Here is a 22,092-nt window from a genome sequence, read left to right on the forward strand (position 1 = left end):
ACCTGTATACAGATTAAAGATTTGCGACAAAAATTTTTTCACTTACTGTTATGACAAAAAATATTTATCTTCTAAATCTTATGTATAAGATAATTTAACAATCAGAAATATAATTATCAGAAATATATATGCTTGTTTTCTCCAACAATATTTAATACTGAAGAAAAAATGTACATTTTGCATTACCAAATTTACATTTTACCGAATCAACACTTTACGCATATTTTTGAAATTCTCGATAGCAATGAAGTAAGAAAATTTGCTCATATGTTAATAAATCGCAAATTATAATAAAAGTATAAGGAAGCAACAAGGTTACAAAAAATCAGATGGGGGTAAAAAATAAGTCCTCAAAAACGGATTAAATTGCCATATTAATATGAGGGGGTTTCTAAGGGACACTTCTTTCTTTTTCTCAGTGTGCTTCGGCAATGACACAAGTTTTGGTTTAATTTTTTTTCTCCTTTTTCAGTTTTATTCGTTAGATTTGAAAAATATTTTTTTTATCTTTTATTTAGAAAAATATGCTTTGACATTTTAATATTTATTATTATTATTTCAGTACATTATCTTTTTCAAAGTTCCTAAAAATATACATTAAGGTTGGTCATATAGAAGCACCTTTAATATTTTTGGACAATGAGCTTATAAAACATCAAAGCTGGGTTGATTACGAAACATGAGAATTTTCTTATCTCCGTTTTTCAATTAGATTGGTCTTTTTACTTCCTTTTTCAGATATTTATCAGTTTTCATAAAGTTTTTTTTTTTCCAGTTAAATATTGAATTTTGCACCCAATGCTTCCTTTTATTTTGACTTAACAGATTGTAAAAATATATATTAAAAGCAGTTATTGCGGTTCACCCTATTGCTGATTTGAAAGTTTTCCATATCATTTTTATAACTTACCATAAAGAACAGTTGTGTTGTTACGAATTTGGAAAAATGCGTATAATTTCGTAAAATTTTTTTGTTATGATTTTAAATATCTCAAACGGATTCTAAATAAACAGTTTAATTGTCATTGTAATTCTAAGTATTTAGAAAGAAAATAACGCATGACGTATTTCTTTCGAAAGAGTCGGTTTGGCGATATTTTTGCTAACTTGGCGGTGATTTTGGCGATGATCTAACTTGGCGATGATCGCCAACTAATTGGTATTCCTGGAAATTTTGAGTTTTTATATGATAGGACTAATATTTATGGAGGAGGCCCGGGATAGCCTGGTCGGTAGGGCGCTGGGCCCATATCCAAGAGGTCGTGGGTTCGATCCTCGCCGGCCGAAGACTCCCCGTGTAGTAAATGGTGACTGATGCACGTTAAATCTGTCGAGTCTCAAAGTCCTCCATGTTCCCACAACAAATCAATACCTCTGGGGGTACTAATCCAGGAGTTTCCTCGTCTTCTGGATTGGTTTAAAATTACAAGGCTACGGAGTTGAACTTAAGTAGTCGTAAACCCATGAAATTGGGTCGGCTGTTCAACGACGGTTGTAAAATAAAATATTTATGGAGTTATATGAGAATTTTCTTGAACCGTGTCGAAGGTTCCGGGGTTTCCTTGCCAAATCTTTGTGAGTAGGAGTTTGTCCCGCAGGGTAAAGTAGTAGAGAGTATTAATCTGCTTGTGACTGTAATAGTGTTCTGCTTTGTGAATTTCTAATTAATTCATTGAAGCGTCTGAGGTTTCAAAGCTTCTGATCCGTTGTGAACTAAACTGTTATTTGAGCTGTAATTGAGCGCTAGAAATAGCTGTATTTTCTGTAAGAGACTGCTAAAAAATTTTTACAGCTCTAAAGGCTGTCTTATTTATCTCCAACCGAAACGGACCCCTGTGCTCTCATCTCCTACTGTCTCATTTCATAATTTCTCAGTTTCTCTGTAAATGCTATACTTACTCAGTACTTAAACTCACAGATAATTTTTGTTATCAAAACTTCGTGAGAGATATTTGGCCTCATGGGACGGATAAAATCTTCAACTGTTACAGCAGCTAACGAATTCAAAATAGATGAAATGGTACTTAAGGATGCGCTGAAAATTCCTGCTATGCACAATCCTGGCAACGCTGGATAAGCCTGCATTGTTCTCGTTATAAAATATGGCATTATCTAAAACAAGCAAAAAATATCTAACTACCACAGATGTGATTAATATCTTTCAGTAATTTTTATTCGAAGGAATTTATGTAAATTAAAAGTATGCTAATAAAAATTATTCTATATAAAAAGTATGTAAACTAAGAATATTCTATTGTTTTACTAATTCCCCAATTATTTTCGAGCTTCTTTTTCTCTACATGAATTTTAAAATATAAGGATTCGATAAAAATTTACGAAGCGAATTACAAGTGTTTTTGAAAATTTGATTGAATTTCAAATACTTAAAATTTCATAGGCAATATATATTTACGCTCGGGAAATGTTTGTGTTTTTTTGCAACTGAAAATATTCTATTGTCTTATCAATTCTCCAATTATTTTCGTGCTTCTATTTCTCTACATGAATTTCAAAATATAAGGATTCGATAAAAATTTACAAAGGGAATTGGAAATATTTTTGAAAATATGAAAGAATTTCAAAGATTTAAATTTTCATAGGCACTATATATTTACACACTAAAAATTTTTGTGTTTTCTGTCATGTTAAAGTTTTATAAGAACGTGAACGCATGACATTTAGATTTAATTAACAAGCATTTATTTGGTATAATTAAATGTGTTTAGAAGAATAAAAATTCGAAGCCCAGATGAATATTTGGTTATCACGATATATTATCAGGGCCTGTCCGAGATGTAAGCCTGATAAGTGGTTGCGTAGGGCTCCCAGTAAAGGAGGCTCCGGTGCGTGGTAAGGCTAGGTTAAAAGAAAAAGAAACTTTATGCGATGTTATTTTCCCCTTTTTTTATTTTATTTTTGAGCGAAATATTTTAAGAAGGCATTTTGAACATCATCCATATTTAAACATTTTTCAAAACACAAAATTTTTTATAGCGATCTGTATATGGAAATCTGACAGTGTAATGTCGGGTTATTATGATAAGAGACTGAAGTACTGCTTCCTTTAATCATCCAATTTTACACTATAATTCAAAACCACACTGTGCAAAACAATCCCCGAAAATAATATTATGAGTCGGGGGGGGTCTCCAATTACCCTCCAGATTTGCCCGACATTACACCATCAGATTTTCATATATTCTGATCACTACATTATTTTCTGAGTGACAAAAATTTTTTTAATATGAATGATATTTGAAATGCCTTTTTCAGATGTTTTGCCCCTTCCCCCAACCAAAAAATGGTTTTTAAGAATCCGGCATTTACATTTTCAACACTTAGATGGCAAAATATATCTGACATTAAAATTACTACCACTTTTAAATTTTCCAGGTGCGTAAGGGCCCTGTGTAGATTTTGATTTATTTTTAAAATCGTAAATAAGATTTATTTAACTCCGCTCATATTTATTATTATCCTTAATGGAGGAGGGCGTCAAAAATATTTTTGCTTGCACTTAAAAATCAGCTCGGACCAGCCCTGGATATTATAGGCTTGCGAAATCTACAGATGAATTGACCTATAGCAAACAATTCTAGTGAACAAGAGTAGCAAGAGTGTATTGCATTCGATTCGTGGTGTATGATATTATGCTTGTTTTAAATCGAGTTCGAAATTTAGGTGAAAATGCCTGAACTATAGTTCTGCATCACATAGTACATGTTATTAAAATATATGTGAAAATAAGAGCTATTTTTAAAAATTCCATTAAGGTAGAAAAAAATAATATTTAAAAGAGAAAAACAAAATTCGCACACTTAGACCGATACTTATCAATATTGACCAAATCAAAATAGGAATTAAATTCAGTTAATAGTCAGTAATCAGTCTCATGTGATAGATTTTGAAATTAATCAGTCAAATTTAACATCGATTTTGTTTTTTCTCAATTAAATATTCAATTGCGAATTTTCTAGGGGGTATCTGTAGATTGTTGTTCATAACAATTAAGAAAATGTATATTAATGGTGATTATTACTTGAGCATGGTACTAATACTACTTTTAATAGTAAATGCGACTTTTATTAGGTATTTTACTTACAACATTTTATTAAGTAAGGAAATATATCTTACTTGATCGGCAGCTTGTATAGGCTTGTTTGGCGCTGTTAGTGGATCACAATGGCGAAAATAAGCATAGAAAATTATTCCCGTTAGACAGCAAAGCACATGTAAAGCAACGATGAGTGGTATACTCCAAAATATTGTTCTGAAATATAACCCAAGTTGAACTTGGTAAGAGTTAATTTAACAACACTAAATGTTCCAAATCTATTATATTCTAAATTAATGGAATACGCTTATAGAAGCAGCTGTTTTTCATAACTGAAGGTCGGAAACCTTTTATTTTAATTCTCGGAGCTTTTTTGCATGCGGAGAATTTTTACACAGCTCCACGTAGGTAAAAATACAACTTTTTATATAGTTTTAACAGGAGCTTCAAAAATGCGTGTTAAGGGTGGTGATTACAAAGCATTTTGTAGTTTATACAGAAAATCATTCTTAAGTACTGTACACCAGTCTTTCAAAATAAATAATAAAATTAAAATAGCTCCTGTATAGGATACCCATGCATTTGCCTACGCTGTAAGTAACTACTATTTTCCATCTAAAATTTGAACTTATATGGTTCATGTCGTTTAAATATACGCTTAAATAGCATAGGAAGTTAGCTAAAAAACTCACAAAATCTGAACATCCAAAATAAAGTTGAAATCTACAAAAAACTGTTATGTACTTCTCGTGTTGTATTTTGGTAAGAGTGCGAAATGGAGGGGGAAATTTGCATACTGCTATTTAGATAGTTACACCTTAAGTATAGAGGGATAATACACATATTGTACAATTCGACTAATAGCTCATAAGTAATGAGGGCTGTTTGAACAAGAAGTACAATTTTGTAATTATACCTATTTACACATCTGACATGGCTATCTAAAAAAATGCGGTATCATTTTCGTCACATTTTTTCATGCAAAATCGATTGAAAATAAACCTGGTACAATAGGGCAAACAGTTCAAAAATTGAGAATGCTTTTACTCAAAAAAATATTGCTTTTAGCACGAACAGATATACACTTTATATTGCTATCTAGCAGCTATGTGCACATTTAAAATATGTTTTCTGATGTAAGTTATCATGTGGAATCGAATGAGATGAAATTTCAAACGATAGGATAAATAGTTTAGAAATTAAAATGGTTTTCATCACACCATGTAAAATTACTAAACAGTAGGGGAGAGTGGGGTCAATTGTAACAGGGTACGATTGTAACAGAGCAAAAATTTCGAGTGTCGGGTTCTAGATTTGGCTCCTAGGTGGTGCACAAAGTGTATTTAATAAATCTACATGTACACCCCTGATGGCAACCATTTTTATGTACTTTTGAAAGAGTTGCATCACAAAAGATATTTTCACGCCACGCAAGTACTTTTTTTGGTATTAGAATATTATATTGTAACAAAGTAATTTTGTTTAAACAAATAAAAATTAGTAACCGAATATGTAAGTGGACACTTTAATTAACATTTCAATAAAAAAAAGATTAGTTTTGCTAATTAACTAGCATTGTTTTTAACAAATGAACCTGAAATGGCGTCTTGGGGACAATTGTAACAATAAGTAAAGGGACGATTGTAACAGCTGAAAATAAATAATCTTATGTTTACAAACCATTACTTAACTCTTTAAGAACCACCAATAGTTTCCTATATCATTTATATTATGTTGCATGCGCATTATTTTATTTGTCACCTTTCACAGCATAAATTAAAAATTTTAACCCCTTAAAGTTAAAAGTTTAACCCTTTAGGTTTCTGCTCATTATTATTTTTACTCCGAAAATATCACTACTATTTTGATCAATAAAAAATATATCACAACTATGATATTATGTATAATTAACTATGTTTTAGTTGAATTTATGAACTGTTACAATTGACCCCGTAAGTGGGGACAATTGTTACAACTGCACGACTGTCAAAAATTGTTAATAACTAATATAATAATATTTAAAATCAGGTATTTATTTTTTTTTCTAGTAGAGGATAGTCTACTTAACTCGTCTGTCAATTAATACTAATAATATATTGGATTTTTTGTTAGTTAAAAATAGTTAAGTAAAAAATGTTACAATTGACCCCACTCTCCCCTACTTTCTCTACAGTAAAACCATTGCAGCTTTGGAAAAATTAGTGCTATTGATTCACTTTAGGTCAAATTCAATTTAGGAAAACGCAATACATGAGAAACTATAAGTCACTCTTGTCTATATAACTTTTTACCAAGCGTAAACAGTTGCAAGTACAAAACTATGCTTTGTGTATCTAAAAATTTTATAACTTCTGCAGATTTAATCTAATTGTCTCGTGTTTGATTTGATTTCATTCAATATAGAACATTAAATTAGCAAAAAATGTTTAATTTGTTGGGATAATCACTAGATAGTTATCCAAAAAATGTACATAAAGCATGTCAACAGAAGCACTTTTTTTTTTTACATTGAAACATTTGCAGCTTTTCAATTATTAATCCTTATTGTACCGGATTAGGAACTAATTCAATATGAAATAATGTGTAGGAAACAATTTGTTTCGATAGCGATAGCAATGTTAGAGGAGTAAGTAGGTGCTAAAATAGATAAAAACAGGTTGGAAGTTTTAATTTTGGATTTCAGGTTTTGAGCTACCTCTTTTTCTTTATAAAAAAAAGTAGTGTTCTCATTTTTTAGAAAATATATTTCAGAATTTTTGATAAAAAAACGTAAAAAAAAATTGTAATCTTACTTTCGTGATTCACTTAAAGACTTCAAAGTGAGCATTCTTTGAACTTGTACTTGACTTCCTCCATATGACGATATTGTGACTATCATTCCAAGCAGAAAAATGTTTATCATAGTGTACTGAGATGCCATGTCCATCGAAAACCTGTTTAAGTGAACAGGTATTATTATAAGTAATTTTATTCCACAATTTCTTTCTGAACATAAAGTTTAAAGTTGATGCCTAAGTTATTGTTTAAAGCAAACTTTTAAATTTTTTTTTTTTTTTGCATTTTCTAGTTTTTTAAGAATACATTTTAGAAAATGATTGTTTAATCATGTTCGTGCATGATTTGTAAAATAAATTTTAAATATCTAATGGTTTTTCTTAGAGTTAGTTAATTTAAGCACATAGAATTGAGCACTTAACGTTTTTGATTTTGATGACATTTCCAGGATATGTTCTTGATGTAAAAGTATTAGATACGTGTTTTTTTATTAATATTATTTCGAAAAAAAAATTTCTTATGATTTTGGGGGTCATCTAGAAGATTCCCTAGAATTTTGAAAAGAATACTTTCTGGGAAATTAATGAACCACGGCACTCACCATTATTTATTTTACACTGTTTTCAAGGTAATTATTAAGATATACATATTTTCAGTGAACCATTGTGGTGAAGGTCAAATGTAATTCAAAATCTTAAAAATAATACTTAAGAATCTTTGAGTTTGACCGAAAAAATCTAATTGAACCACAAAAGTATACATTTCTGTGAATACATACTAATCAGTAGTACCTAAAAAAATCAACTTATGGTTAATGTACAGTTCAAAAAAATAATAATAAATAAATAAACGGGCCATCCTGAATAACTTTTTATCTAATGACCGGATCTTCATGCTCTGTGCCTTAATCTTAACGGTTCAAAGGGGGGAATCCAAATATGATAAATAATTAGGGCAGACGATATTTTAAGTTACGAAATTATATACAAAAACATACTTTCTCTGAATGAACATACCATTTCACTGAATAAACTTACCTTTGACGGATTCGGGTTTTTGACCCACAAAATATAGAAGATTGCCTCAATCTGGGAAATATTGTCCCTAAGTTTATTCAGGAGAGTGATCCCAAGTTTGAAACCCTTAATGTTAATTTTATTTCTTGCATATTTTATCAAGTCTGAAGAGTTCTTTAAGCTATTTAAAAACAAATTGCACATATTTATAAAAATTGTTTATCCAAAAAAAGTTCACGCAAAAAATTACTTTCAGAAAGTATTTATTATTTTTTAGTATGTTATTTAATAAAAAATATTCGAAAAAAATTTGAAATGTAACGTATAATTTAGTTTACATCATTTTAAAGAGTCTAATTTTAGATGACAGAGTGCGAATAGTTCCTAAGAAATCAAAGTTTAAAATTACCTCATTTTTGAAAGTAAATTTCTCAGGAACTATTCCGCTGATTTCGTTCAGATTTTGTACTTTGCCATATGAAATTAAATTTTTTGAAATTGGTTAGACGTATTTTTCTCAGAATTGAACTTCCTTGCAACAAGAAAATAATATGCTTCATAGACTTACTTCGGTAAAAGAATTCGGCCTCCATCGTATGCTTCTTTAAAAACATTTTCAAGACCATCAAGATCAATAGTTCCTTTTATAATTATTGCGAACAAACAAATGAACATAAGAACAGCTTGAAACGAATCCGTCCACAACACAGCTTTCATACCACCCTAGTTAAAAAAATTTAATTTCAATATGGTTTATTGCTAAGCTAATAACTACTAAAAAAATTCTGCTTAAAATTCTGCTGAAAAAATTTTCAATTCTGCTTACTATTTAAGTGTTGAGTTTTGCAAATTATTTAACTCATAAATTTAATGAAGAAGAAATTGATGTTTTTTCTGTCATTGGTGTTTTTTTTAATAAAAAGGATAATAATAATAGTATTAATAATAGTAATAATTTCAACGGTAATAATAATTATAATAATAGTAATAATATTAATGGTAATAATAATATTTGTAATAATAATATAATTATAAATATCTGCGTATCGTTCAACTACAGTTACAGAACTCAAAGCGGTCTGACTAAATACTAAAAATAAGAGCTTTGAAAGATTTTTTTTTCTCCATTTTTTCCCCTAAGAAAATTTGCATTAGGTTTTCCATAAAAAATACTATAGTATATTCCTATGGGTTTTGACTATGGAAAAGTTTTGCCATACACTATTGCCATCAGCGAATGGTAAAATTTGGCCATAATCTTATGACAAATGTTTGACATAAACGTATGGCAAATATTTGCTATACGTGTATGAGAAAAGTGTTTGGAAAAAATTTTACTATATGTAAAAACGCCCTGGGATATCCTATGGAATTTTTATAGCAAATTTTTACCATAAAATTACGGCGTGCTGTAACTTTTGATTAAGGTTTTCAAAGCCTATGGTAACATTTCTTCACAGCCATATAGAAGTTAATCATACTATTTTACATAGATAAATTTATACTTAGACAATAATAAACACGGGTCATTGAATTGCAGTGAGCTTTGGGTACTTTTCACAAGAATGGTTATGCTACAAGAATAATTATAAAAAGAGAAATTAAGGTGAGAGATTAGGTTAATAAAAATATGAAAAAAGACAATAATTATGTAAGAAAGCGAAGAACCCTTACCGGACAATAACAGGTTAATTTAAATCGAAAAAATTAATTCGAAAACAATAAAGGTATTATGAGTAACGAAAGAAGAATAAAATGGAATGGATTTACAGATTTATGGGTTCATTAATCCAAAATCAATCAAAGCATCAGAGATCAAATACAATATCCCTGAAAGGCACAGAATCTAACATTTGATGTTAACGAAATTCACACAACGTTATTGTAGCCGTGAGAGCTAATTTTTTTCTAGATTATCAAGTTGTTCATAAAATAGACTAAGCTCAAAAATTTACTAAAACATTGCTGAAACCAGTAGGATATTGATTAATTTCAACAAGTTCAAAAATTGATTAAGTCAGAAATTCGAAGGAAAAAAAATAAAATAACTAACCCCAAAAGTTAAATAACATAAATAAATAAATAAATAAAAAACTTTAAAGTCTCTTTGACCGAATTCGTCGAGGTATCAGTGTCACGCTCAGGGCTTGTTGTCAATTTGTCTGCCATTGAAATTTTTGAAGTTGAAAGGCTGTTTTTTCATTGAAATTATCAAACATAATTTTAAATAACTATAAATTTCAATAAGATTGGCGAACATTATTGAAAAGTACTATTGTTTTTGATGGATTGGTTTAATTAACGCAAAATTGATCTGGTTCGTCAGAGAAGCAGTAAAACACGCCTGCTTCTTTCCGAACCATGGTCCACTCTCCCGTATAAATGAAGCATGCGTGTAGTGTGTTTCCGTTAATTTGCCATGTGCCTATGGTACTTCCTATTAATCCTCCAATGAGGCTGCTGTGTACCTCCATATAATACTATAGTAGTTTCTATGGTTATAATAGGCTTATGGTGTCTTGCCATATGAATACTATGCAAATTTCTATGGTAACCATAGGCGTATCATGTCTTACCATATAAATGCCTTGCAAATTTCTATGGTTACCATGGGCTTAAGGTATCTGACCATATTAATTTCTATAGTTGACGTAAGTTACCATAGATTACTAGGGGCTTGTCTATGGCAAGTTTTCCAGAGGTTTATCAAACTTCCTTTAAATGATTTTCGCCAATGTAATCGTAATTCAACATTTTGCACAACGTTTGTGTTATATAAAACATAACTTGATCCTTGAGTTATCTTTCTAATGAATACTTTACAGGGAATCGTAAAAAATACTTTTAAAAACTGTAAATATTATAGTCATGATTTATGGGGACTTATTCTGTGAACATATCCGAAATATATCATTGGAAAAATAAAATAATACAATCATTAATTTTTTTTTTTTTACATTTATCATCTTTTGGCGAAACCCCATGACTTAAATTTACAAATAAAATTATTTAATGACTGAAGTTTTATTAATTATTTTGAAAATATTTAATGAAGAAATATAAATTGAAATTTTTCATGGTATCGTTTTATCTATTATGTAAGACAGTTATATTTACAGGTCTGGAGCTGCATATAGTCATTTAATTTGAATTTTAGTGTACGTATAAACTGAATATACATGTAGGGGAGAGTCGGGTAGCCCCGCCCACTTAAGGAGTTGTGCTTATATTTCTGAATAATATTGAGTAATAATCAATATTTTTGTATGTTTCTATTGTTTTATCATCTAATTAAATAATGCAAAAAGAATAAATCAAAAAAAGAATAGTTTAACTTAAAAAAATAGAAATTTAAAAAATTTGACTACTGTATTCAACATATTTTCAAAACTATTGTTTACCATGTTACCAGCTGCATAAAAACTTGAAACTTTGAAAATAATCTTTTTTTAATAAAACAATTAATGTCCGATGGCCCATTGACTTGAAAAAATATTCTATACATATGAAATTGACAGTGGGCGGGGGTACCCGACACTCCCCTACTGAAACTTAGTTGTCACTGAAATTAAGACATAAAATGACCGAAATAAACGTTGAGAATGGTTATTAGAGAGAGATATTTCTTCATTGCTGAATTTGATTAGTTTTTTTTCTTTTCAAAATATTAATGCAATTTTTCATAAACTTATTCTTTTCATTGCTCATTCATTATCCATTATTGTTATTAGAAATTTTTTAATTTTGGTTTACTTTCCTTACAAACATATTAAATATATAATTTCATAAAAATAACTAAATTTTAAATAAATAATGGGTAATTAATCAAATATATATTTAATTGCAGGTTTCGAAAATCGTATCTGGTAAAAAAAATCTCTAAGCCCCTGTAACTCTTCTACGGAACTCTAGGGTTCCACATAACCCTGCTTTAAATAATCCCCTTAATCGCTTCGGGAACCCCTGCTCTAAATAACCCCCAGTGTTTAAAAATCTCAAATAGCTAATAAAATTAGAAGCATGATATTTTAAACACTCAATAATGTTCTTAACTCGAAATATTTATAAGTAAACTATATTTTGAAAGTCAAACATGTACAGGTTAAAAAAATAAGTTTTTTTCTTCAAAGTACATTATAAATGTGAGCAAACTTTTTTTTATTTGAACAAAAATAAAGTTACTTTTAAAAGCAAATAAAAAAATTTCTTACCAAAGTGCAGTAAAAAGTGCAGACTACTCCAATAGTAATAATAGACACCCATAGAGAAATGTCCGTAACAGCGTTCAAAGCTAAAGCTGGTGCGTATAGGGTGGCAGAATTGAATAAAATCTGTTTAAATATAATAATTAAATACGTTTGCAAAATAATATAACTCAAAATTAATATTTATTAATATGTAAATTTCATAAGTTATCAGTTTAAATTATTAGAGATCATTTTTAAATTGTAATCTTGCAAGCAAATACGTTAGGACAATCCGATGGCAACTAATGACATGACATGACGCCTTTTAAAAAATTAATTTTGTTATTTGCTAAAATACTTCTAATTATGTTCTTTATTGTTCTGTATGAACAGAAACTCAATATTTAAATAAATTAAACTTCTTTAATTGTATTATAATTTCCTAATATCTAATTTTTCATTGTATTATCAGCACATCAGTGCTTTTAAAAATACTCTTCACCACTTTTAACTAATTTCACCAATACGAATCAAAATAAATAAATTTGCATTTAGGTATTTTAATATTATGGTATCATTAAAATGTCCGTTTGTGGTGATAGATCAAATTTTCTACTTTTATAGAAAGAAGAAACGTGTTTACTTTCAGATCTGAAATTTTGCATTATGAAAAATACGAATCACTAGGTTAGTTTGTGGATGGTCGCTTGAGCATTTTACTCCAAAAATTTTTTTCAGTTAATAAAATTATTGATTAAAGAACCTCAATCATTTTGGTATCGACAGTTTTGCCAATTAAGCGTAGTTCTATGATGAACAGAAGCATCAGTTTTTTTCAACTGCAGTAGTACTGAAAATAGTCAAAGTACTGCCACCTAGTAAGTCAGATGTAAGGTCCGTAAATTTCGTCAAATTGTGTTTCCTTTCACGCTTCGTCTTACCGATTACTTATAAACCTTATCTCCCACTATATTAAATTAATATACAACAATTCATAAATTACGTTCATGCTGATGAAATTTCAAATTTTATTTTTAAACTTTAACAATGTACTTTGGTGATAAAAATTTTATTGGCGTGTTTTAAGGAATATATCGAAACAATATGAAACCAAAATGAGCACAAGACAATATCGCAGGAAGTAAATAGCATTTTTATCTCTTCTTTTTAATTAACGTAAGATTAAAAAACATATTAATAAAAATGAATTATATAAAATTATTCAGTCTGTTTTTATTATATAATAAATTGTTAAATGAAATTTTATAAAATTATTCAAATTATTCAATTATAGCCAAATATGTGATGAACCGTGTTTTTCGCTCCTCCTTTGTCACAAGCTTACACTATTTAATTACTTATCCATCACGTCAAACCAGACATTATTTGAGGAAATGGGAAATATTAGCGCCATCTAGTGAGTTAGAATAACTGACAAATTATTTAATTGTCTAGTAAGTCAATGGGCATGGAAATACACGTTGTGCCCTCGCCAATCACATGTATTTAGTAACAATCGAGCAAAATATAATTCTGTAATATCTGATATCGTAGGGTGGGTGATTCTTTGGAAACATGGCGATTCGGACCAAAACATTTCTTCAAATTTAAAGTCTTCAAAATAATCTAATTTTTGTGTATACTTATTTAGTTACATGTATTAATATCTTATCAGTGTAGTTTATTGACATTTTCTCAAGAAAAAAAATAATAAAATAGAAATTCACCAAATCTTGAATGACAGGAAAATGACATATTAGCCTAGAAGTTTCAAAAACAGTCATTTTAAGCTAATAGTAAGAACTCAACTTAAGCCTTTATGTTAGATGGACCATAAATTGCTTATGTTAATTCTTTTTATCCACTGTAAAAAGAATCAAAAATGTTTTTGTTGCTGATATGTATAGAATAAAATTGTGTATAATAATCAATCATTAAATAAAAAAATACCTTTGATTACATTCAAGCATATTACAATCATACATAAACTTGGTATTAGGCTAATATTTGCTTTCCCTCTTTACAGTATACTGTTTAAAAAAAATTCTGGTAACACTTGAATGTCCTGGCATTTATAAGCCAGGAAAATGACAGCCAAGATAATGACAAATTTGCTATTTTATAGCATTTAACTTTACTTTAATTTAACATTTTGGCCTAACACATTTTGGTCTACATTCCGCAGAATACAACACGATTTCTTGACATAACTGAGATAAATCTATGTAGTTTATGTTATTAATGATTTCAAGAAGACAGGAAAATGACAACATAAATACCTACTCACCTTGAAAAAATTTTTGAAATAGATTTTGAATCAAAAAGTTGGTTCTTTATTCATTCGACAAGACATGTTCAGATAGGAAACATCTAATCAATCTATTAACATAAGATATTGATTGTTGGCGCTATCTACTTCGGTTATAAATCAATAAATAAAAGTAGCCAGGAAAGTGACAGATTTTCATGTGACAAACAAATTATGGACAGAAAAAATTAGTTTAAACGCAGTTTTTGTAAATAATACCATCTGCGTATATTCTAGAAATGCTTACAACGGTTGAGACAAAAAAAATTAGATATTAAAAAATTCATGTGAAGTTTGGAAGCTAATTATTATTGGAAATATTGTTAATAACATACCAGAAACATGACATTTTAAAATTCAATTAAATTTTATCAATATACAAAACAGTCGATGCTAGTACAAAGTCATTTTAAAATGCTAACAGCAATGCTATTTATTAAAATTTTAAAAAAAGTTCTTTTAGTAGTATAGTATTAGATCTTGGAGCAAGAAACTGTAAATTGTCATATTTCGTGAGAATCACCCAGCTACCATTAATGGGGCTATGCGTAAGAAAAATTATTTTAATCTTGATAATAAGCTTCATTCTGCCACATAAAGGTGCAATAATTCATAAAAAAGATACAATTTTCTTTTCCTACTGTTTTTAAGTTTAAATTTTGGAATTGATTCATATTCTCATAATTTTTTATTCATATTCTGCAACCACTCCATTAGACATAAAATGCTCACAGTTATAGAAGAAGCTGTTTTCTGTGTGGAGTTCTAAATTACATAGCTTATCTCTAAAAACCACAATAAATGTACAATTTCCAAAAATCAATTAAAATTTTAATTGAACTTTATGAGCAATTTGGTCAGTCAGAGAAACATTTTTAGTTCTTATAACTACAAAAAGACGTTCTTACGTTTACTACCATGAAAGCTGCTGATAATATTCTTCTTAATACTTTCCCAAATCTCTTCTCCAAGTACTGAAATAGGATTGAAATGAAAAAAAAACGAAATGACAAAACATAACACAAATTATGTTAGAGAAAAATTACTTGTTGGGAATGAAATATTTTTCACAAAATTGTGTTAATATTTGGTAAATATCAGATATAAATCACAGTATTGAAAATATCGAATGTTATTTGAAGTTATGAATGGCGTTTCACTGAAGTACTTTGGTATAAAATAGATACCATAATTTTTTACAGTGTAAAGAACAAAGTTTTAGCTCGAAAAAGTAAAATTTTGTGTATATTATACATTTTCATTGCGTATATTACACATCGTTATATTGTAAATTTTTTTAAAAAAAAAACTGATCATTTTTGTTTGTTAATTATTGTAAATGAAGAAAAATCATACAGTTTTTTGGCAAAAAATAATCAGTTTTCTCCGTTCATTTCTATTATTTCTCAATTGGGCAAAGCACAAAATTGGATGGCTTACAATTTAAGCTTTGCCCGCTTCAATCACAGAAAAAGCTGTTGATCCCTTTGAATCTTTGCATGCATAAGATATAGTTTTAAATTAACAGTTAGATTATTTTTATTCCCAAACTGGAAATATGTACAGAAACACTATTCAATTTACCATAACACATTTACCATTATTCAATTTACCACAATTTCACAAAACCACATTTTCGTATAATGTTTTGATAAAGTTTCATACCTTGCACTATAATCTGGTCGAATAACCCTTGCAATAATTTTAGGCGCTTTTGAGATTTATTTGAGATTTTAGGTGGTAAGGTTGATTTGAGGTTTATTTGAAATTAACTTCAAAAACAACCTTAAAAATTCACCCTCTCAAGGATTATAATCAAGGTGTATGCAATTGTTTTTTTAAGGCTGTTTGGAGGTAAATAGTATATATTATTTTTTCTACACTTCAACCACATAATTGCGGTATGAACATTTTCACGTGGTATTAACTAAAATTATTGATGAACAATATATGATGTTGATTTTGTAATGTGCTGCTAAAATTGAAATTAAGATTAATAGAGGAGGTTATTTTCGATGCAAAACATAACCTCATATTCTACCTCAGGTGTACTTTTTTACATCTTCCAGCTTCAAAACAATACATATTTTTTGTACAAAGTATTCTTCACTTGTATGTATTTCAAATAGTAGTTACAATCATTTGAAGTACATTTATGACTGTTTTGAGTACACAATAAGGAATTTTAAATGCCCATTTTTCACATTTTAAAAGCTAACACTTAAAAATTTTGAATTTTCATAAGACAGATGGCAGATTTCATAAGATAAAAGGACTTGCTGGTTGAAATTCATGTTCTTCTCTCTATTTATTCGAGAACGATAGTTAAAAAGTAAATAAAGAGAACAAAAAAAAGTTTCCATATTCTTTAACTGAACTTTTTTGTTTTGATATTACATGAAAAAAATGCTATCATTCTAACTTGAATTCTCTTATTGAAATAATCTACTTGAAATTTTTACAAGTAGTTAAGAAAAAATTGCTACTGAAACTATTGCCTTGACACTAGATATTGTAAATAACAAAGTAAACTGACATAAAATCATGAACTTACGTTCTTGAATTTTTTTGAAGTAAACTATAAAAAATTAAGATTATAAACGTAACCTTATTAATACAGAACCTACTTCATAAACAGTGGATATATCACTGGCAAAGTAAACTGGCAGGAAAACATACGCGGCTATTATTGGTCCAAGAATAAATCCGATGTTCATAAAAAGCATGTTTGTTCCATATAAGTAAGTGTCAACAGGAATCCCCATCAGAGTTGTAGCAGACATGAATGTGGCCATTGTAGATAATATGACAGGAAACACTGGCATATTCCTTCTAGCTAGAAGGTATTCTTTATTGGTATTACCATTATTGATGAACTGAAATAAAAGACCAATGATAGAAGATATGACCAACGCTGCCCCAATCACAATGTAGTCTGCAAAGGTGAGAGTTAGCTTTTCAGGATACATGATTAGGAATCTGTAAATGAAAGAAGATTTTAATTCTTAAGTGTGGCTTAGATGCCTACTTCAAATTTTGTTTCTTAAAAAGAAAAAAGTTTATTACGAAGGTGAAAACTATGCTCTTTTTAATTCAAATTGACGACTTTTGGTCATATTTAACACACAAAATTTAAAAAAAAGAAATGAAAAGAAAGAAATCTACAATATTAAATTACCCCAAAAAAAATACACATTGCATAATTTTATAGCTTCATGCACTGTAAAAAAAGGGGACTCAAATAAAAAGAAACTTTCTTCGTATTTGGTGAAACTGATTTCTAGCAGAGCCTGACTAAGGCAGGGGCATACAGGGCAGTCGCCCCAAGCCCCCACACCTAAGGGGGCAACCAAATCGAATAAAGAGTTTATTTTACATTTCCTTCTTTAATGAACTTTTCTTTAAAACAAAATATCTGTACAGTGTAAAAATCCGTCAGTTTTATGTTAGTTCTTCACTAATCTATCGTATGAACACAATCTATATTTCGTAAATCCATGGCTTTCTAGGACGGAATTCAGCTTAAATGTTATAACTATGATGGACAAATTTGGCCAACCAAAAGCCTGTGTTTTTACATTTCTCAAAATGCGATATGCTTACAAAAATACAGGCTTCTGATTGGCTTAATTGAGCCATTGTAATTGCGAAATTTCTGCTGAATTCCGCCCTAATTTCAGCAAGGGAATGAATTTTTCGAACCTAGATGAGAAAGTTAGCAATCAGAAAACTGCATTTGGCATGATGGACATAGAATTGTCAGAAAATCAATAAGAAGGACAGAATGATATTTCGTCTGACCATTGGGGGGGGGGGACTTTACAGCCTCCCTTAGGTTCTAGACAATTTTCTTGTTATTTGTTATACTGAGATGAAGAATTTAAATACCTTCATAAAGTTAGATTCTTCATTACTTAAAAAGTGAAGCAGAGGAAGTTTTAGCCTCGGGCCCCACCTAGGCTAAGTCGGGCTTCGATTCCTACCATATGCTCTAAGCAAACATTTCGTCAAAGTAACAAAATAACTATCGTCACTTCTTGGAGGAAACGAATTTCCTCAAAATTAAAGAAATATTTAGCCCTATCCCCCCCCCCTCCAAAAAAGTCCACAGTACTTAAAACTTTTCTAATAATCAATTTATTGTGGCACAATATAGGTGGCATAATGTATAACAAGGACAAATGGAACAGCGAATTAAATTGTCTAGAAATAAGAATCTCTTGCCGAAACCCGGATATTAGAAAGCCATCAACTTCTTGTTACCAAGCCAATTTTTTGCCCAATATACATGCCGTTACATTTTCTTCGAATGTCTAGTTTTTATTCTAGTTTTATCATTCTAGATATAAAAGAAATGCACTACGGTAAAGTTTTGAGTTGAGGAAACATATTCGTCATATATTTGAGAGTTCGCGTTTCGTTACAAAACACGTGATTTCGTGGCGAAATGATTCGAAAAATTAACTAAATACTGCTAAGGGATTGATGAATAGTTAAAAGTCAGAGTTTTATTTCTCAGAGGGCACTTTTGAGAAAAATTCATTGAAATTCTTAATTTCAATGACGCTATTTCTCCTAATAAAATAAAACGACCCCTTTAATTTTGACATTATTTGAAAAGTATAATACTGCGAAATGTATTTACAGGCAAAACATGTAAATGTGTAATCTAAAAGCACGCATTTTTTGAAAACGAAAAAAGATGACGAATAATAAAATAAAAATTTTAAATATTAAAAAATAAAAGAAATTGACTTAACTCAAGTTTATTAACGTTTAGTAAGTTCATTAGTTTCGACAATTTTACTCTAATATAAAACTGATCAAACAAAATGTTGTTTTTCTTGGTGTAACATTCTAGTTTAAAGTTTAAAAATGCATTTCAATGATTAGGTTTAATTTTATCGTACTTTATTTCTAGACAAGGAAATTAAATTCAAATTCCTCAGATAATTAAATAGTATGAATTGCAGAAGCATGTACGAGGTTCAGGTTATTGTTTACGCTTTGATATCAGTATTTTGAGTTATAGATTAATCATTATTTAGAAAAATAAAATTGCTCCGTTTTGCCTGCAAAAATATCTCACACAAAATATATATAAAAAAATAAGTTAAAAGACGGATATTCGTCATGTCTGCTTAAAACAGATTTTATAATTCCATTTTAGCAATTACTAGGTTTTACTGTATTCCTGAAAATGATGCTAAAATTTGACTGAGTTTAGCTTTTAAACACGTACTTTTTAAAAACAAGTTTCAAATGAATGTAACTCATAATTGATTTTCCACCATCGCTTATAACATAGGTATTGTTCTTTTTAAATTCTTGCGACGATAGTTGCAATTATTTATCTTTTTCGTATTCTTTTTCTTAATTGTAAAAAGTGCCTTATTAACGAAATCCTTTAATGGTGCAGAAAACAGTAAAATATTTAAAAATGGCAGGCTATTTTCAAAAAAGAATTTCGAGTTTATTTCGTCAATTTATTAGCTTCTTTTTTCAATGTTACTTTTTATTCCTCAATTTCGACCAGTGGAATTTTAAACAGCTAAAAAATTTTAAACGAAATTTTACTCTTCATTACCACATGAAGAGTTTTATTTTATTGTTTTACACTATTATGTTTTTATGTGCACCTTTTTGGTTTAAGACTAATTTAAAAGAATCTATTCATAGGAAAATAAAACTCTTCAGAACCAGATACAACTGATAATAAGTTTTGGTCAATTTGTTTCAAAATTCTGAGATCTAAGTTATACTACGCATTGCTATGAATTTACAGCAAGTTTCGTCAAGTATGGCAGATCTTCTTTAGAGTAGTTTTTTGAAAGAACAGTTGTTGAATACTCTAACCAGACGAATTTATTTTTAAAACTCAGCGAGTATAAGCATACATGCATTAATCTTTTGATAAATATATAGTTAAATATACATATAATATAAGCTTAGATAGATATTACAAGTATATGTGTATATGTAGGCAAGCATATATGCTTACAGTAGCTTTATATTTCTTTTTCAAAGCATTAGATGCTTTAAGTGGAATTTATCCTTTGCGGGTAAAAATGATATGTCAAATTTTTAGCTATTCATCTATATAATTACAATAAAATGATTTTAAAAATCGATAAAAAAATTTATAAAAATAATCGGAAAGCAAAATAATAATGAGATATAATCTAATTGTGTCATCAGCTCACACGATTATAACCACTAAAAGGAGTGCTTTCTAATATTGCATTAATATAGCCCTAGTAAGCGAAAATCAGAGGGATCTTTTTATGACGCCTTCTTACTGCAGACTGAACCGCGTTTGATTTATTAGTTACCTTGAATCGTCCCGAAAATGGATGTGCACAAGGTAACTGGATATATACTGGATGACTGACCTTTTATAAACAAGGTTGATATACAATTTTAATGACTTAAAAAAATATTAACATTTACCCCCAAAAAATACGATTTTCCCAGTTTGCATAGATTTTTAGCCATGGATTGCCCGAATCGGATTTGCAGATGGTATTAATATAGATTTAGTCACCAAAGAAGTTTTCCGTGAATTTAGTAATACTAATAACATACAATTAACTCAAGGATTTTATATAGAATTTAATTACATTAGTTGGGTAGCCTTTTTTTAAATACTTTTTTTTTGTCAAATTTTGAAAGAGTTTGTCTATTTGTTTCTTCATGAAATGACATTAGGAAATATTTTACTAAATTCTTTTATTTCACTATACTTATTTAGAAATCATAATAATTTTATAATATTACTATGAACGAGACTTAGCACTTTATTACTCATGAAACATTAGTAACTAAAGTTTGTGGAAAATTTAGTTAAGCATAAAATGTCTATTATGAAGCGATTTTGAGTAAATATTTGTGAATCTTAATTTGAGAAAAAGTTCATGCTTAAGATGGAAGCAATGGCAAACTCATTTAATATTCCTTTATACCTAATGATTGCAGTAAAGATTTAAATTAAAGAATAACCTTTATTACATATTAGGCATACTTATTATTATTATTACTTAGCATTAATATACATATAATATTAATATATATATATATATATATATATATATATATATATATATATATATATATATATATATATATATATATATATACTAACCAACACTTTAAATAAAATTAACAAAAAATTTCTACATACCTTTGCTTCAAATTTAAAAGAGTGAATGAAAGAACTTAATTACGACATAACCAACTCAGAGTGGTAATAAATTTCAGTTAGTTCTAATTCTACATCCCTGCATAGCTGTTTCCTTGATATTCCGTATTTGTTTATATTGGAAGAGTATCTTATGAGAGAAAGTTTCCTACTACACGTATATCTTTATTTCCACTATAGATTTAGATAAGACAACGTTCACGCAGTTCGGTATAAAAAGGAATAACGAAGAAAATTTTTTTTTTCTGTCTAGTTCTGTGCTTTACTAAATTATTGCGATAAGATTCTCGCTGTTCTTTTAATAACAAAAACATGCTGCTAGATGGCAGAAAACAACAATTGACAACAATCCTATTGTTTATATATGCAATGATTATGGCCTTGATTTTCATTGTATTTAAATTAGAGGCAAATATTTTCAAATAACGCCCTTATAGTACATCTATCTGTCTATAGTTTATATTTTATTTTAAATTTAATATGTTTTTAAAGAAGAAAAGGAAACATTATTTATAAAAGAAATATTTTTAAAAAAAGTTTTATTTTTCTCTTTG

At 28.9% G+C, this 22,092-nt stretch overlaps 1 protein-coding gene across 4 annotated transcripts in view; it reads right to left on the bottom strand.

Annotated features, from left to right (window-relative positions):
* Positions 1 to 21,875, bottom strand: part of LOC107444057 (putative sodium-dependent multivitamin transporter) — a 32,686-nt gene extending 10,811 nt beyond the window's left edge. For 3 of the 4 annotated variants that reach the window (XR_001584073.4, XR_015434585.1, XM_016058116.4), the window contains exons 1-8: positions 21,521 to 21,875; positions 16,968 to 17,319; positions 15,249 to 15,314; positions 12,057 to 12,176; positions 8,414 to 8,568; positions 6,847 to 6,987; positions 4,135 to 4,270; positions 1,917 to 2,112 (exon numbers count right to left, since the gene is read on the bottom strand). Coding sequence is in view for 2 of the 4 variants with exons in the window: in XM_016058116.4 (XP_015913602.2) it covers positions 1,917 to 2,112; positions 4,135 to 4,270; positions 6,847 to 6,987; positions 8,414 to 8,568; positions 12,057 to 12,176; positions 15,249 to 15,314; positions 16,968 to 17,309 (1,156 nt within the window). In the remaining 2 variants the exon portion in view is untranslated. The remainder of the gene's footprint in view (positions 1 to 1,916; positions 2,113 to 4,134; positions 4,271 to 6,846; positions 6,988 to 8,413; positions 8,569 to 12,056; positions 12,177 to 15,248; positions 15,315 to 16,967; positions 17,320 to 21,520) is intronic. The other variant, XM_016058117.5, reaches the window with a different exon arrangement.
* Positions 21,876 to 22,092: the final 217 nt, after the last annotated feature.

This window comes from Parasteatoda tepidariorum, chromosome 6 (assembly GCF_982258835.1).
Source record: "Parasteatoda tepidariorum strain Cologne lab strain chromosome 6, Ptep-v5.0, whole genome shotgun sequence".
In the NCBI taxonomy this organism is placed as follows: domain Eukaryota; kingdom Metazoa; phylum Arthropoda; class Arachnida; order Araneae; family Theridiidae; genus Parasteatoda; species Parasteatoda tepidariorum.